General features: G+C 44.3%; 1 protein-coding gene across 1 annotated transcript in view; it reads right to left on the bottom strand.

The window, feature by feature from the left end:
* Window positions 1-709: 709 nt before the first annotated feature.
* The window catches only part of LOC106610794 (serine/threonine-protein kinase D3), a 63,858-nt gene continuing 46,759 nt past the window's right edge, over window positions 710-17,808 (bottom strand). Inside the window, exons 8-17 of the mRNA XM_014210381.3 lie at window positions 16,078-16,279; window positions 9,817-10,093; window positions 7,411-7,466; window positions 6,847-6,919; window positions 6,568-6,674; window positions 6,276-6,437; window positions 5,385-5,483; window positions 5,004-5,271; window positions 4,478-4,563; window positions 710-4,297 (exon numbers count right to left, since the gene is read on the bottom strand). Coding sequence (XP_014065856.3) covers window positions 4,124-4,297; window positions 4,478-4,563; window positions 5,004-5,271; window positions 5,385-5,483; window positions 6,276-6,437; window positions 6,568-6,674; window positions 6,847-6,919; window positions 7,411-7,466; window positions 9,817-10,093; window positions 16,078-16,279 — 1,504 coding nt within the window. The 3' untranslated portion in view covers window positions 710-4,123. The remainder of the gene's footprint in view (window positions 4,298-4,477; window positions 4,564-5,003; window positions 5,272-5,384; window positions 5,484-6,275; window positions 6,438-6,567; window positions 6,675-6,846; window positions 6,920-7,410; window positions 7,467-9,816; window positions 10,094-16,077; window positions 16,280-17,808) is intronic.

The raw sequence follows: 17,808 nt of genomic DNA, 5'->3' as shown, positions 1-17,808 counted from the left end.
CTACTCCTTTAAACTGAGCTACACCTCTAAACTGGAACTGAGCTACACCTTTCTACTAGAACTGAGCTACACATTTGAACTGGAACTGAGCTACACATTTAAACTGAGCTACACCTTTAAACTGGAACTGAGCTACACATTTAAACTGAGCGACACCACTCAACTGGAACTGAGCTACACATTTAAACTGAGCTACACCTCTAAACTGGAACTGAGCTACACCTTTAAATTGGAACTGAGCTACACCTTTAAATTGGAACTGAGCTACACATTTAAACTGAGCTACACCTTTAAACTGGAACTGAGCTACACCTTTAAACTGGAACTGAGCTACACCTTTAAACTGGAACTGAGCTACACATTTAAACTAAGCGACACCTTTCAACTGGAACTGAGCTACACATTTAAACTGAGCAACACCTTTAAACTGGAACTGAGCTACACATTTAAAAACTGAGCTACACCTCTAAACTGGAACTGAGCTACACCTTTAAACTGAGCGACACCTTTAAACTGGAACTGAGCTACACCTTTAAACTGAGCGACACCTTTAAACTGGAACTGAGCTACACATTTAAACTGAGCTACACCTTTAAACTGGAAGGTCAAAGTGATTAAATCATGCTGTAAAGTCAAACTGAGAATTTGGATTTGAGTGTTAGACAAATCTAGTTTTATGACACACAGAAATTGAGACTCAATAGGCATGTAAAGAAGTAGAGTTTTTTATTACATTTGTATGTTCTAAAATATACAAAAACACTGACACCTGCCAATCCAGCGGCAACACAGACAGGAACAGGAGAATGGGAAAAGATTCACCTACGTTCTCCCAAAATAACGCTGTTAGGGCCTGAACCAGGATCTATGCTCCCAGTTAAAAGCCCATTCCAACACCATAGGCTTTAGGCTACATGTTTGTCTAGGGACTATTTGAAATGGACACAGGCATTGAAATGTAGTTAATGGTCATCATAACCGAATGTTAGGTGAAACATCCTTTGGTAACCTTGGAGGAGACAAACAGTACTCAAAAGCAGTACAGGAATGTTAGAGACACGAACAGCCCAGTGCACTTTAAATATTCCAGAAGTAAGGGTGTTTTAACTGTGATATTCAAAATCAACTCCATGAAAAAGTAAAGATATTAAACATTTTGAACATTTTGTAGAAAAACACAGTACAAATATGTTTAGTATAGGCTATTCTTTCCATACACTGTCAGACACTCACCAAAGAGTAAAATGTGTTTCTCATCTCTCAATTTGCTTCACAAATTCAAAGGAAAAAAATTGAGCAATGGTGTACAGCTTGAATCCATGCTTGGTATAAGCCTTCATCATGCCAATATGGAGCCCTTGTAATGAAGGCTTAGCCCCATGATGAGCTCCTGTATTGAGATCATTGTTGTTGGTATAACCAAGCCTCTTTCACATACAGTTGAAGTCGGAAGTTTATATACACCTTAGCCAAAAACATTTAAACTCAGTTTTTCACAATTCCTGACATTTAATCCAAGTAAAAATTCCCTGTCTTAGGTCAGTTAATATCACCACTTTATTTTAAGAATGTGAAATGTCAGAATAATAGTAGAGAGAATGATTTATTTCAGCTTTTATTTCTTTCATCACATTCCCAGTGGGTCAGAAGTTCACATACACTCAACTAGTATTTGGTAGCATTGCCTTTAAATTGTTTAACGAGGGTAAAACGTTTCGGGTAGCCTTCCACCATCTTCCCACAATAAGTTGGGTGAATTTTGACCCATTCCTACTGACAGAGCTGGTGTAACTGAATCAGGTTTGTAGGCCTCCTTGCTCGCACACACTTTTTCAGTTCTGCCCACAATTTTTCTATGGGACTGAGGTCAGGGCTTTGTGATGGCCACTCCAATACCTTGACTTTGTTATCCTTAAGCCATTTTGCCACAACTTGGAAGTATGCTTGGGGTCATAGTCCATTTGGAAGACCCATTTGCGACCAAGCTTTAACTTCCTGACTGATGTCTTGAGATGTTGCTTCAATATATCCACATAATTTTCCTCCATCATGATGCCATCTATTTTGTGAAGTGCACCAGTCCCTCCTGCAGCAAAGCACCCCCACAACATGATGCTGCTACCCCTGTGCTTCACGGTTGGGATGGTGTTCTTCGGCTTGCAAGCCTCCCCTTTTTCCTCCAAACATAACGATGGTCATTATGGCCAAACAGTTTTGTTTCATCAGACTAGAGGACATTTCTCGAAAAAGTACGATATTTGTCCCCATGTGCAGTTGCAAACCGTAGTCTGGCTTTTTAATGCCGGTTTTGGAGCAGTGGCTTCTTCCTTGCTGAGCGGCCTTTAAGGTTATGTCGATATAGGACTCGTTTTACTGTGGATATAGATACTTTTGTACCTTTTTCACAAGGTCCTTTGCTGTTGTTCTGGGACTGATTTGCACTTTTCGTACCAAAGTACGTTCATCTCTAGGAGCGGTGTGACGGCTGCGTGGTCCCATGGTGTTTATACTTGCGTACTATTGTTTGTACAGATGAACGTGGTACCTTCAGGCGTTTGGAAATTGCTCCCAAGGATGAACCAGACTTTGTCAAGGTCTACAATTTTTTATTCTGAGGTCTTGGCTGATTTCTTTTGATTTTCCCATGATGTCAAGCAAAGAAGCACTGAGTTTGAAGGTAGGCCTTGAAATACATCCACAGGTACACCTCCAATTGACACAAATTATGTCAATTAGCCTATCAGAAGCTTCTAAAGCCATGACATAATTTTCTGGAATTTTCCAAGCTGTTTAAAGGCACAGTCAACTTAGTGTATGTAAACTTCTGACCCACTGGAATTGTGATACAGTGAATTATAAGTGAAATAATCTGTCTGTAAACAATTGTTGGAAAAATTACTTGTGTCATGCACAAAGTAGATGTCCTAACCGACTTGCCAAAACTATAGTTTGTTAACAAGAAATTTGTGGAGTGGTTGAAAAACGAGTTTTAATGACTCCAACCTAAGTGTATGTAAACTTCCGACTTCAACTGTAGATAGCTATTGTAATACCTTGAGAGGTAGTGGCCCCATCACCAGGTTTGGCTCGAACCCTGCTTGGAATGTACAATAGTCAAGCCACTTTCTAGACAACGAAGTAGAGTGAACCACAATGATAAGACAGCCATTACAAAAACAGATGAGTTATTGGTCATGAGAAGATTAATAATATCAATTAGCTGGATTCAGTCTTTGGTCCCCGCGCCTTTTGATTTACTTGCTCACTGTTTATGACAGGTGCTCTGCTAAAGGCTTTGTATTGCAGTCATTTTCACAATCTCTATGCTACTCACCTAGGCATTACTGTATCAAGCTCTTAGCACAAACTTTAAGTTGTGATGCAGTCAACACTTTCTGTCATTCTGTCATTTTCTCTAGGGAACCTGATGTAGCAGCTTTAACTTTTCAACTTCAAATTGTTAGGCTTGACGGTAGTATAGTGCAAAAAATCGACCTCCCATTAGTAAAGTACAACATCTACATGCAAATGATAGTTCCAGTTTCATACCGTCAAAGGACATGGTTTCAAAACTGTCTTGGAATAAGCACAAAGTTGTGTTTGCAAATACCTACGCATTCCAATCTTTCTGTGGATACAAATCCCTTGTGATAAGTGCCCTTTAAGCTCACTACTCTGTAAGCCCTTCACAGGTAGAATGGCATACCATTACTCACTCCTAACGTTGAGGAAATGATATCCCTTCAGCTTTAATTGTCCTTTGGTTTGTAATAATGATGTATTTCCCAAAAGGACCAATGAAGTTGAGCTGGAATGATTCTACAAGATATGAAAAAATAAGGAAAAAAAACAAGAAATGTCTTTCTCCCAAAGTTTTTGGTTCCACTGCGGTGTCCAAAAGAAACAGGGGCCTCCACAGAGCCGCCTGTCTGCTCCCTGTGGCAGTATGTCTAACCACCGAGTCTTGGGTCAGAATCCCCTGTCACACAGTCCCTGCACAGGGGTGTCTGACCCTTTCCCAACCAGTTTTAGAGGGAATGCTTCCAAAGGTCAATAACCTGCAGAGGTTCCTGATGTTTTCCTCTTGGCCACACCTGTAACCTGTAACATGGCCTCCTGGCCACTAGGGGCCCTCCTCCATATCGTCCAGGTTGGGCGCCATAATGAAGTGTTTAGGGTGGACCAGGCTATGCTCGTCTGCATGCTCCTCCCAGCGCACATCGTCACTCTCGTGGGTGATGTAACGCTCGCCACGCCGTGTCTCAAACTCCCTGAGGTCCAGCCACGTCTGGTAGTCCTGAGAGAGAGAGAGGGGGAGAGGGAGTGAGGGAGAGGGAGGGGGGAGAGGGAAACAGGAGTTACAGCAGGGATCCAATACAATGTCTGCCTTGTTCTAGGTCACATCATGAAACGTGTGTGAATGTTTTGTTAGATGTGCCTGTGCACTGCTTACAGTATAATGAAGCTATTTTAATACCTGTAGCCAAGGATGGCTGAGAGACTTGTCCACACTGTACCGCTTCCTCATCTTCACTTGTAGGAGGTTGTTAATGAGATCTGTTGCTGTGAGAGGAAGAGAGACTTCATGTTAGTCTCAAAGTGAGAGGTAGACATGAAACAACAGTGCTGTCTTTCTACCCACACGTCTGGATCTACCAGCGTGGTTTTCAGACCCTGCGGCTCTTTGACTTTTCTGTTGTGTGTGGTTTACATGAATCACTGACAACTCTCTCGAGTTGCCCCAAATAAATATCCCCCGCATACACCTACACTAGTGTATATGAAAAACCATAGTGCAGCCTGGTATACAAGTGATAACGAAGACAAAATAACTTCCAGTTGCTTCAAATGACTGCTTGTTGTATCACACCATCGGTCTACTTCTTTAGCTGTATGACTGGACTCACTAGTTACGTTACACGCTTTACAGAGATGTTTGTCCTCAATTGTCTTCCTTAGCATTCATGCATTTGAATATTATTCAAACGGGTCTTTCTTCCTACCGTCTGCAGAGATCTCCTTCCACGGCTGGGGTGGGTACATGAAGGCAGCGTTCTGGATCTGGTCGTTAATGTCCTCGTCCTCGTTGAAGGGGAATGTCCCGCTGAGGCTGACGTAGACGATGACCCCTACAGACCACATGTCCAGGGAGCGGTTGTAGCCCTTACTACGCAGCACCTCTGGGGCCAGGTAGGCCGGGGTACCCACCACCGAACGCCTGAACGACTTCTCACCGATGATACGGGCAAAGCCAAAGTCACACAGCTTAACCTGCCAGGACACACAGCAGAATGCTACATTGTCTCCCCCATACACATACAAGCAATATTTTGCTAGAAAGATAGCAAACTTGTCTGACAGGTGAGATGTTGCATGTTGGTTACCTGTGGGAAGGGTTCTGCTGAGGCCAGCAGCACGTTCTCGGGCTTCAAATCACAGTGGACGATGTTCTTGAAATGCAGATGTCTCAAAGCCACCAGGATCTGTTACAGAAAATAGCCCAACCCCCATGGGTTAGCGAGATCAAACCACATAATAACACATAATGATCTCCTCATATAACAGTATGGACTCCCTCACAAATTATAATGGAATGGATAATGAGAGCTGCATAAGTATTTTAGTAGTTCACTAAGCTATTTCTAGGGTGGTCACTTTCTTAGTTTCCATATGGACACATGACCTCATCACTGTCTCCTCTCTGCTGTAGTGTAATCATCAACTGTAGCTGCTAGTGCTGCATGCATGTTTAGCTGTGGTCCTCGAACAACTCCATGCTGCTGCCCGACTCCTGACTTTGACAAAGTCCTGATAAACCACATCAGACCTGCTGCTGTTCATTTTCATGTGCAGCTCCATGCCTAATGAACCCGCTCCTGTTTGGCCCCGGGGCCCCTCTCTTCTAATCAGCCCACAGACCAGAGGCCAGGCAGCAGAGCAGAACAGCGCACCACTACGGCACCGCAGGCTGTAATCCCGGCCATGATGCCATCCAGACCAGCCTGTCCCGTAAACAATCCCCCCGTATCCATACACCACAAGAAGAAACAGGCCCATTACGGCTTATATAGACTACCACACCAGAGAGAGAGAGAGAGAGAGAGAGAGAGAGAGAGAGAGAGAGAGAGAGAGAGAGAGAGAGAGAGAGAGAGAGAGAGAGAGAGAGAGAGGAGGGGGAGGGAGGGAGGACGAGAGAAAGTAGGGGAAAGATGAGGAAGGACAGAGAAGTAGAGGGGACGGAAGTTAGAGAGAAGTAGAGAGGAAGACAGACAGACCTGTGTGACCAGGAACTTGGTGACGCGTTCTGGGAGCTTGCTCTTCTCACTGGACAGGATCATCTCCAGCATGTCTCCATGGAGCTTCTCCATGACAACAAACACCCTCTCAGGTGTCTCGAACATACACTCCAGGTTGACGATACCAGGATGGTGAAGGTTCTAAACGAGTGAACAAACCTTTAGCTTCAACACTCCATACTGTACCACGTTACAGTTTCACTGTTTGAAACTCAGCAAGAATGACTACTGTATACATCTGACTGGTACAGCATGAGGGTCTATGTGTTACCTGGAGAATGGCCACTTCGTTCCTCAGTTGGCTCTCCTGCTTGGTAGGAAACCTCATCTTGTCAATCACCTTGATTGCCACATCTCTTCCAGTCTTTCTGTGTTTCCCTGCCAACAGAAATAAATAATGAGTCAACATGTACTTATATTGTATATTGTATAGTATCATTAAGATAGATGTGAGTACCTGGCATAAAGTGGGTGTGTGTTTTGGTTTGGGTTGAGAGAATACATTATGTTTAGTTGCAATACATCAAAACATGGATATCCAGGCACACACCTCCATACACAATCCCAAACTGTCCAGATCCTAGCACCTCATCAGAGAAGATCTGGTAAACAGAGCTGATATCCTACAGAGAGGGAAACACTTCTGTATTATTGCAGTGTATTATCTTAAAGGGTATTACTAGTGCTAATATACATTAAACTGTCGATTTATACTGCTATATCATTGTTGGATAGATGCTGTTGTATTGGTATGGTCATTGATATGACAAATGGGTCACTTTCACTCATTGCACAAGTACAGTACGTATGAAAATCCCCCTTTCCCATAAGTGTATCAGTGACTTCCTTAACTTGTTTTAAATATCGATTTTTTACAATGGACATGCAATGTTTAATGGTCCATGAAGAATACAGAAGTATCAGATTTTTTTTTACGACTGCACACACACACACACACACACACACACACACACACACACACACACACACACACACACACACACCCCCCCCCCCCCCCCCCTATATATACAGCTGAGAAATTGAGCAAGATTGAACACACACAAACACAACTGAGAAATTGAGCAAGATTATCTGAAAAAGTGACCACACTCACCACATTCTCCTGTATCTGGCAGTTGGACACAGATATGCTGATAGACACCTCTTGTTCTAGATGGGGAAACCAATGCAGTGTTTACTTTAAACAACTGTACATTACAAATGCATAAAGGACCCAATGCATTCCTAATTAATCATAAACAGAGATGCATTTCTCACTTTTTTCCCCATGTCCTTCAAGCCTATCACAGCTGTAACATTACATTGCACAATAATGACCCTGTATAATTGATTGGGGAAGATTTGTTTTATTGAACAGCATAACTATGTGTTACATTTCATAGTTAAGGTTATGAGTGCCTCCTGAGGCCAATATTCAGTCATGAGGTTCCCAAGTCATGTTTTGCCAAACAATAAAACATAATTGTATAATCAAATAACATAGTCTCAGCTTTCATCTTCTCTATGGACAACAAAGTATGCCCACCTGTACTTCCTCATTGGCTAAGGACCATATTGTAGGACTAAAGGGCACAAGCCCTTGTTGTCATTTCAGAGTGGTTGGATATTGAGGGGTAGTGAGGTGGTGGGTCTCATCTGTTTGGCATTGCCACCCTCACCATATGCTTTACACCAGAAGGTACAGCCAGACAAATGGCATCCGGGGACATATAGTACATGAGCTGGCAGGCAATGGCGCTCATTTAATCTCATATCTACTCTAACAGAAATGATTAATAAACATTAGAACCGGCTATGGTGATGGTGAGCACTGAACCAGAAGTGTGTTCATTTCATAGCCGAAAGGGAAAAAAAGACCACTCGTCTGATTCAGCCATCTTCGTGATTAGAATATGCATTAGTGTATTGGATGCGATGGAAGAGGACCGCACATTTTAACACACACAGATAATCCCCTGAATCTACGTCAGGTTTCAGGTGTTGCACCACGTGCCCACAGGAGAGCGACCGGTTGAACGTGCCACCTTGGCTCCATAGCTTTTAAGACAGGCGTCAGCAACAGGCAAACCCGCAACTTGGTTATTTTGGTCGCCCCAAAGTTTTTTGTAAAAATGTTAAAGTAATCATAAACCAAAAAAAGAGTGGGGGGTAGTTTTTGGAGAGAAACAAAAAGACTCCAAAATCAACAGGAATTGAGCTAAACATTTGTTCAATTTAGGAAATCTGTTCCCAAGTATTCCCACAAAAAAAAAAATATATATATATCTCACCTTAATCAAGGTATGAAATTATTATTATGTTCAAATACATTCTCTTTTTTGTACAATTTAATATAATTACGCCCAACCATCCAATCCAACCAAAAACGCCCGCCGCTGGATCTAGTTGATGATCCCTGCTCTAAGATCATCACCGTCATTATCATAATAATGATGATCAATTTGATTGGGTGGCAGGAAGCCTAGTGTTCAAATACCAGCTCAGACGGGATAATCTGGTGCGGAGTGAGCCGACAACCGGAGGGTTGCTGGCATCATCCTAGATACCACCGCCTGTTGTTGTGTCCTTGAGCAAGGCACTTAATATCCTATAATTGCTCCGGGGCGCTGCACTGCGGCTGACCCATTGCTTCCAGCACTTCGGGCTATGAGTGTGTTTCTCAGAGTGTTGGGTTGGGAGCATAAAGACACATTTGCGTTCTTTGTAAGTTAATGAACAACAAAGTACATCTTATCTTATTATCTTATGATTATCATTACAGGAGGGAAAAGGTCAACCACGGCTTCACAATTCAAGGCTTTGCTGTGTCTGTAGGCACAGTCATTTCTGATGATGCCTTTTTTGTTATCTCAAAACAAGACTGACTGCTTTCTCATTTCAGAACAACACCGCACTAGACCTTAACTCAGGGCTCCCGAGTGGTGCAGCGGTCTAAAGCACTGCATCTCAGTGCTAGAGGCGTCACTACAGACTCTGGTTCGATTCCAGGCTGTATCACAACCGGCTGTGATTGGGAGTCCTATAAGGCGGCGCACAATTGGCCCAGCGTCGTCCGGGTTATGGTTTGGCCGGGGTAGGCCGTCATTGTAAATAAGAATTTGTTCTTAACTGACTTGCGTAGTTAAATAAAGGTTAAATAAAAAAAAAAACTCTAAAAACTTGGGGATTCAAGCATATAATAGGGTCTCTCCTGACCCACTTCACACTCATGTAATATATCAAACCACTAAATGACCAATATCGGCAATGACCCATTTTATGGGCACAAATAGTACTATTTCCATCGCTCACATAAACTAATCTCATACCACCTTTCCAGTGCTAGTGCCAATAGCTACAATATGTCAAATACATGTCAGTGCTACCTCTAATCGAAATAACTACTGTATACACACTATGATCAGTAGCCTAAACCAGAGCAATAGCCACTCAGTACAACTTCCAATAGCCTTAGCCACATGTCTACCATGTTAACAGTAGAGAATGGTACTGTACTCACTGTGGTCCTTCCCCTGCCTGGCTGCGGTGGCCACACTGGGCTGGGGTGTGGCAGGCATCAGGGCCTGCCGGATGGCCTTCTCCCAGCCCTGGGCCACCTCCATGCCCACGCCTGAGGCTGTCAGCGCGGGGCTGTGGTATTGACCCCCGTTGTTCTCCCCAACGTAGTAGACCATGGTGGAAGTGATGATTTCAAAGCAGTGTGGGTTGCTGCCCTGGGCTAGGCTACTGAGGTCCCTCGACTGTTCCACCTGCAGGATCTCTGAGAGAGGGATCTCCTGGGGGCCATGAGGGAGGGGAGAGAGAGAGAGAGAGAGAGAGAGAGAGAGAGAGAGAGAGAGAGAGAGAGAGAGAGAGAGAGAGAGATCAGGATCATAACAGACAAAAACAAAGAAAGCCACAACATCATCGCTAGTGATTGGGGAGAGAGAGGCACAGAAGACCAATACAACCATGAATACAACCATGATACACAGAAAATACCAGTCCAGTGAATACTCAAAGACAAGAGAAAGACAGAGAAAGACAAGATTCACTGAATCAATTACTCACAAGATAGACAGATCAGACGGAAGCAGACACCAAATCCCCCGTAAAAGTCAAGAGGTAACCGCTGAAAAATCTCCCTCAGCTTAGCACGCATATCAGAAAGAGTAATTCAAAATGGGTCCTAGTCCCTTTCCACAGTGTAGTGTATCCACAGCCCCTGCATAGTGCATAGCCTTTATCTGACAGCCCCTTAGAAGATATGTGGTGCAAAGGGCAGTTTGAGCACACTTTAAACGTCCCCCTTCTCCAGCCTCGCTGTCAAATGCAAATCAAAGAAGAATGAGGAAGTCCCTAGCCAGTAGGAGTCCCTGTAGTGCCTCGTCTCCCCATCCTCCTCCCCTTTGGGTACCCTGAGCGTGGCTCACCACAGAGTGTCAGATGAAGTGGTTGTGGTTAGCAGGGCCGGCACACATGACCCAGGCCCGGGCCCATTGAAGAGAAGAGGCCCCATGATTACAAGGAAGGACACCAGACTCCTATCTGGGCACGAGCCGCCTCGCTGCCAGACACCAAGACGCGAGACAGGGCGACTACCATCGGACACCAAAAACCTTGGGGAGTGGGAGGGGAGAAGGGTTGGGTATTCTCAGTGAAGCTCCCTTACCCCCATAAAAGGGTTTTGGAAAACACAAGTACAGGGGTCTCGTCTTCAAAAAAGAAGCCTATATGACTTCCAAATGTAGAAAACGGCAGCCATCTGATGCGTCGCCACACAACCACCACCACTAATCAGATGACTGGAGGTAGAGAGAGGAGAGGAGGGGACAGCCTCATGACAGTGGGCTAGGGGCTGAGAAGAACAGGAGAGAGAGAGAGCGAGAGAGAGAGAGAGGATCAGCCACCATGGACCATCGTTGTTATATGTTTACTTTGACAGCGTAAGTGTTTTACTTTCCATGTCAATAAAGAACATTGAATTGAATTGTATTGAGAGACAGCGGGTGGAAACGCCCAAGAGACAAGAGGCTACATTGGATAACCTAATGTCACCACTGGCCCAATCTGTACACACACTAGCAACAACATATAAAACAGAACGACCCATATGTCAATATTTGAGAGAAGAATAAGAAAAAACCCATTCACAAACAGCGAGTCTTCAATTAGTCTCCTGAGCGTCTTTAAGTACTGAGCGATGAGCTGAGTGCCAAGTTGAAAATAAACGATAATGTAAAGCAGCCTTTCCTATCCACTGTTGTCACTACTGGGAAGATGGAGGGTGTGTCGGTTACAGCTACTCTGGGAGAGTGGAGCTCAGAGTAGAAAATACCTCTTAAAATTGTTGATGATGGCAGCCCCAATGTGGCGATCAGGCGATCATACAAACACACTTTATTAGCCTCTCCATCTCACACACACACACACACACACACACACACACACACACACACACACACACACACACACACACACACACACACACACACACACACACACACACACACACACACACACACACACACACACACACACAGAGCATCACACAAAACAAAAGTAGCTAGAAACCATGGCAACAGAAACACTGCCACACTCTCTAGCCGCAATCGGGGGAGGTGTCAAAGTGAAACAGTCACGTGGTACAGAGGCTGGTACAGGCTCCCAGTTGCAAGGCTGTACTGAACATGTGGGAGCCTTTACACAGAGGGAACGAGGACTGCCTGCTTGCCTGGATACCTCACTCCCCAGTGTCTAATTAAACAGCTATTAAGCCCCTGTGGCATGGTAAAGACTGCCTACACCACTGGTGTCACCATGGAACTGTCACACACTCTCTGAAGCTGGACTTATAGCACTTGGAAATCATAATTACACAGTTCACTTTGTGTGTCAAATGTATTTGAACTGGACAACATTTTTTTATGGTGATGGTTTGGTAAGGCATTTGAAAGAGGATATCTGATAAAGACAGTGATACAAGAAGTTACAATGTATTTTATAAATGTGTTGGACATCCCATTTATCAGATTTCCCCAGAAAAAACCCTTAACATTTTCAGAGTAAAATACTGCTGATGACAAACAAGGTGGCTACAGACAGAAGCAAAAGCCCTGTCACTTTGCAGCCCCACAGAAATGTCAGTGGACTGCTTGTGAAACCACAGGAGGCAGGCTGGGGGATTTTCTCTGTGTCACTGACCTCACTGTAGTTTACAATTGCAACACAGCAGCCCCCAGTCTTACTCACACCACCACTGACACCCTTACATTCAGCAGGCCCTTTTACATACTGTACACACCAGACAATAAAACACATCTTGAAAAAACAGCAAATAAAAAAACAGGTCAATTTATTTAGGGGAAATTCAGTGTTTGGTTGAAACCATTCATTGGGTTTTAGACACTGTATAGACTCAGATAAATGTCAACGAATGGTCTAAGGTTATGTTGTTCTGTGATATTTTGAATAGATTGTAAGAAAGTTCAATGTAAATGCAGACTATCCATTTCATTCAACCATGCCTCTGGCTATGTCAGGCAATAGTTGATCTGTGGTGTTCAAATGAAACACAAACACAAAGTTAATTTCCCAAATCAAATCAAATGTTATTAGTCACATGCGCCGCATACAATAGGTATGTAAGGTATTCACCTTACAGTGAAATGCTTACTTACAAGCCCCTAGCCAACAATGCAGTTAAAAAAAATGAATTAGAATAAGAAATAAAAGTAACAAGAAATTAAAGAGCAGCACTAAAATAACAATAGTGAGACTATATACAGGGGGGTACCAGTACAGTGTCAATGTGCGGGGACACCGGAGGGTTGAGGTAATATGTACATGTAGGAAGAGTTATTAAAGTGACTATGCATAGATGATAACAACAGAGTGTTGCAGCGGTGTAAAATAGGGGGGGGGGGGGGGGGGGGGGTAGTCTGGGTAGCCATTTGATTAGATGTTCAGGAGTCTTATGGCTAGGGGGTGGAAGCTGTTTAGAAGCCTCTTGGACCTAGACTTGGCGCTCTTGTACCGCTTGCCATGTCAATAAAGTAGTGCCTTGCGGTCGGAGGCCGAGCAGTTCCCATAAGAAGCAGTGATGCAACCAGTCAGGATGCTCTCGATGGTGCAGCTGTAGAACCTTTTGAGGATCTGAAGGTTCTACAGTCTCCTGAGGGGGAATAGGTTTTGTTGTGGCCTCTTCACGACTGTCTTGGAGTGCTTGGACCATGTTAGTTTGTTGGTGATGTGGACACCAAGGAACTTGAAGCTCTCAACCTGCTCCACTGCAGCCCCGTCGATGAGAATGGGAGCGTGCTCGGTCCTCTTTTTCCTGTAATCCACAATCATCTCCTTTGTCTTGATCATGTTGTGGGAGAGGTTGTTGTCCTGCCACAACACGGCCAGGTCTCTGACCTCTTCCCTATAGGCTGTCTCGTTGTTGTCGGTGATCATGCCTACCACTGTTGTGTCATCGGCAAACTTAATGACGGTGTTGGAGTCGTGCCTGGCCGTGCAGTCATGAGTGAACAGGTTGTACAGGAGGGGAATGAGCACACATCCCTGAGGGGCCTCTGTGTTGAGGATCAGCATGGCGGATGTGTTATTACCTACCCTTACCACCTGGGGGCGGCCCATCAGGAAGTCCAGGATTCAGTTGCAGAGGGAGGTGTTTTGTCCCAGGGTCCTTAGCTTTGAGGGCACTATGGTGTTGAACGCTGAGCTGTAGTCAATGAACAGCATTCTCACATAGGTGTTCCTTTTGTCCAGGTGGGAAAGAGCAGTGTGGAGTGCAATAGAGATTGCATCATCTGTGGATCTGTTGGGGCGATATGCAAACTGGAGTGGGTCTAGGGTTTCTGGGATAATGGTGTTGATGTGAGCCATGACCAGCCTTTTAAAAAACTTTATGGCTACAGATGTGAGTGCTACGGGTCGGTAGTCGTTTAGGCAGGTTACCTTAGTGTTCTTGGGCACAGGCACTATGGTGGTCTGCTTAAAACATGTTGGTATTACAGACTCGGACAGGGAGAGGTTGAAAATGTCAGTGAAGACACTTGCCAGTTGGTCAGCGCATGCTCGCAATACACGTCCTGGTAATCAGTCCGGCCCTGCGGCCTTGTGAATATTGACCTGTTTAAAGATCTTACTCACATCAGCTGCGGAGAGTGTGATCATGCAGTCTTCCAGAACAGCTGGTGCTCTCATGCATGTTTCAGTGTTATTTGCCTCGAAGCGAGCATAGAAGTAGTTTAGTTCGTCTTGTAGGCTCGTGTCATTGGACAGCTCTTGGCTGTGCTTCCCTTTGTAGTCTGTAATGGTTTGCAAGCTCTGCCACATCCGACGAGCGTCAGAGCCGGGGTAGTACGATTCGATCATAGTCCTGTATTGACGCGTTCCCTGTTTGATGGTTCATCGGAGGCCCTAGCGGGATTTCTTATAAGCTTCCGGGTTAGAGTCCCGCTCCTTGAAAGCGGCAGCTCTAGCCTTTAGCTCAGTGCAGATGTTGCCTGTAATCCATGGCTCTGGTTGGGGTATGTATGTGCGGTCACTGTGGGGACAACGTCATCGATGCACTTATTGATGAAGCCAATGACTGATGTTGTGTACTCCTCAATGCCATCGGAGGAATCCCGGAACATATTCCAGTCTGTGCTAGCAAAACAGTCCTGTAGCTTAGCATCTGCTTCATTTGACCACTTTTTGATTGATCTAGTCACTGGTGCTTCCTGCTTTAATTTTTGCTTGTAAGCAGGAATCAGAAGGATAGAATTATGGTTTAGATTTGCCAAAGGGAGGGCGAGGGAGAGCTTTGTATGCATCTCTGTGTGTGGAGTAAAGGTGGTCCAGAGTTGTTTCCCTCTGGTTTTACATTTAACATGCTGATAGAAATTTGGTAAAACAGATTTAAGTTTCCCTGCATTAATGTCCCCGGCTACTAGGAGCACCACCTCTGGGTGAGAGTTTTCTTGTTTGCTTATGGCGGAATACAGCTCATTCAATGCTGTCTTAGTGCCAGTCTCTGACTGTGGTGGTATGTCAACAGCTACGAATAATACAGATGAAAACTGTCAAGGTAGGTAGTGTGGTCTACAGTTTATCATGAGATACTCTACCTCAGGCGAGCAATAGCTCGAGACATCCTTAAATATTGTGTACCAGCTGTTACTTACAAATATACATAGCCCGACGCCCCTTGTCTTACCAGACGCCGCTGTTCTATCCTGCCGGTGCAGCGTATAACCAGCCAGCTGTATGTTGATAGTGTCGTCGTTCAGCCACGTCTCCGTGAAGCATAAGATATTACAGTTTTGAATGTCCCATTGGTAGTTTAATCTTCCCTGTAGGTCATCTATTTTATTGTCGAAAGATTGCACGTTTGTTAGCAGAATGGAAGTAAGTGGGGGTTTATTCGATCGCCTACGAATTCTCAGAAGGCAGCCCGCCCTCCGGCCCCTTCTTCTCTGCCTCCTCTTCACGCAAATCACAGGGATCCGGGCCTGTTCCCGAGAAAGCAGTATATCGTTCGCGTCGGCCTCGTCAGACTCGTTAAAGGAAAAAAAGTATTCTGCCAGTCCGTGGTGAGTAATCGCAGTCCTGATGTCCAGAAGTTATTTTCGGTCATAAGAGATGGTAGCGACAACATTATGTACAAAATAAGTAAAAAAAGAAGTTACAAACAATGCAAATAAACAAACAAAAAACACAATCGGTTGGGGGCATGAAAAATGTCTGCCTTCTTCGCCGGCACCATCTTACCGCCATCTTGCGCTCTCACCTTATAGAACTTGGCTCCAGTGTCGTTCTGGAACAGGCTGAGGCTCTTGGTGTCCAGCCTCCAGTAGTGTCTCTTCCTCAGGTTGTCTCTGCTGGTGTAGTGGACCATCCAGCCCTCCCTCACCATGGTGGAGCTCCTCCTCTTGGTCTGTTTGATGGACTGGACCACCCGCATTAGAGGGATGTTACTGCTGGTGGATGGGCTGGAAACACACACACACAGCACTTTTTAAGAAAACATTTGTCACAAAGTACTTAGCAGCAACCTGGACCTGAGCAACAATGGAAGGGAAGCAAGGAAGAAGTTAAATAGCTACAGTTGAAGTCGGAAGTTTACATACACCTTAGCCAAATACATTTAAACTCAGTTTTTCCCAATTCCTGACATTTAATCCAAGTAAAAATTCCCTGTCTTAGGTCAGTTAGGATCACCACTTTATTTTAAGAATGTGAAATGTCAGAATAATAGAAGAGAGAATTATTTATTTAAGCTTTTATTTCTTTCATCACATTCCCAGTGGGTCAGAAGTTTACATACATTCAATTAGTATTTGGTAGCATTGCCTTTAAATTGTTTAACTTGGGTCAAACGTTTTGGGTAGCCTTCCACAAGCTTCCCATAATAAGTTGGGTGAATTTTGAGCCTCGCACACAATTTTTCTATGGGATTGAGGTCAGGGCTTTGTGACGGCCACTCCAATACCTTGACTTTGTTGTCCTTAAGCCATTTTGCCACAACTTTGGAAGTATGCTTGGGGTCATTGTCCATTTGGAAGACCCATTTGCGACCAAGCTTTAACTTCCTGACTGATGTCTTGAGATGTTGCTTCAAAATATCCACAAAATGTTCCTCCCTCATGATGCCATTATTTTGTGAAGTGCACCAGTCCCTCCTGCAGTAAAGCACCCCCACAACATGATGCTGCAACCCCCGTGCTTCATGGTTGGGATGGTGTTCTTCGGCTTGTAAGCCTCCCCCCTTTTTCCTCCAAACATAACGATGGTCATTATGGCCAAACAGTTCTATTTTTGTTTCATCAGACCAGAGGACATTTCTCCAAAAAGTACGATCTTTGTCCCCGTGTGCAGTTGCAAACCGCAGTCTGCCTTTTTAATGGCGGTTTTGGAGCAGTGGCTTCTTCCTTGCTGAGCGGCCTTTCAGGTTATGTCAATATAGGACTCGTTTTACTGTGGATATAGTTACTTTTGTACCTGTTTCCTCCAGCATCTTCACAAGGTCCTTTGCTGTTGTTCTGGGATTGATTTGCATTTTTCGCACCAAAGTACGTTAATCTCTAGGAGACAGAATGCTTCTCCTTCCTGAGCGGTATGACGGCTGCCTGGTCCCATGGTGTTTATACTTGCGTACTATTGTTTATACAGATGAACGTGGTACCTTCAGGTGTTTGTAAATTGCTCCCAAGGATGAACCAGACTTGTGGAGGTCTACAATCTTTTTTCTGAGGTCTTCGCTGATTTCTTTTGATTTTCCCATGATGTCAAGCAAAGAGGCACTGAGTTTGAAGGTAGGCCTTGAAATGCATCCACTGGTACACCTCCAATTGACACAAATTTTGTGTATATTTTTATTTTACCTTTATTTAACTAGGCAAGTCAGTTAAGAAGAAATTCGTATTTTCAATGACGGCCTAGGAACAGTGGGTTAATTGCCTTGTTCAGGGGCAGAACGACAGATTTTTACCTTGTCAGCTCGGGGATTTGATGTTGCAAC

This window comes from Salmo salar, chromosome 09 (assembly GCF_965601325.2).
Source record: "Salmo salar chromosome 09, fSalSal1, whole genome shotgun sequence".
NCBI lineage: Eukaryota > Metazoa > Chordata > Actinopteri > Salmoniformes > Salmonidae > Salmo > Salmo salar.
Note: the sequence above shows the minus strand (reverse complement) of the source record. Positions and strands in the feature narration are given on the sequence as shown.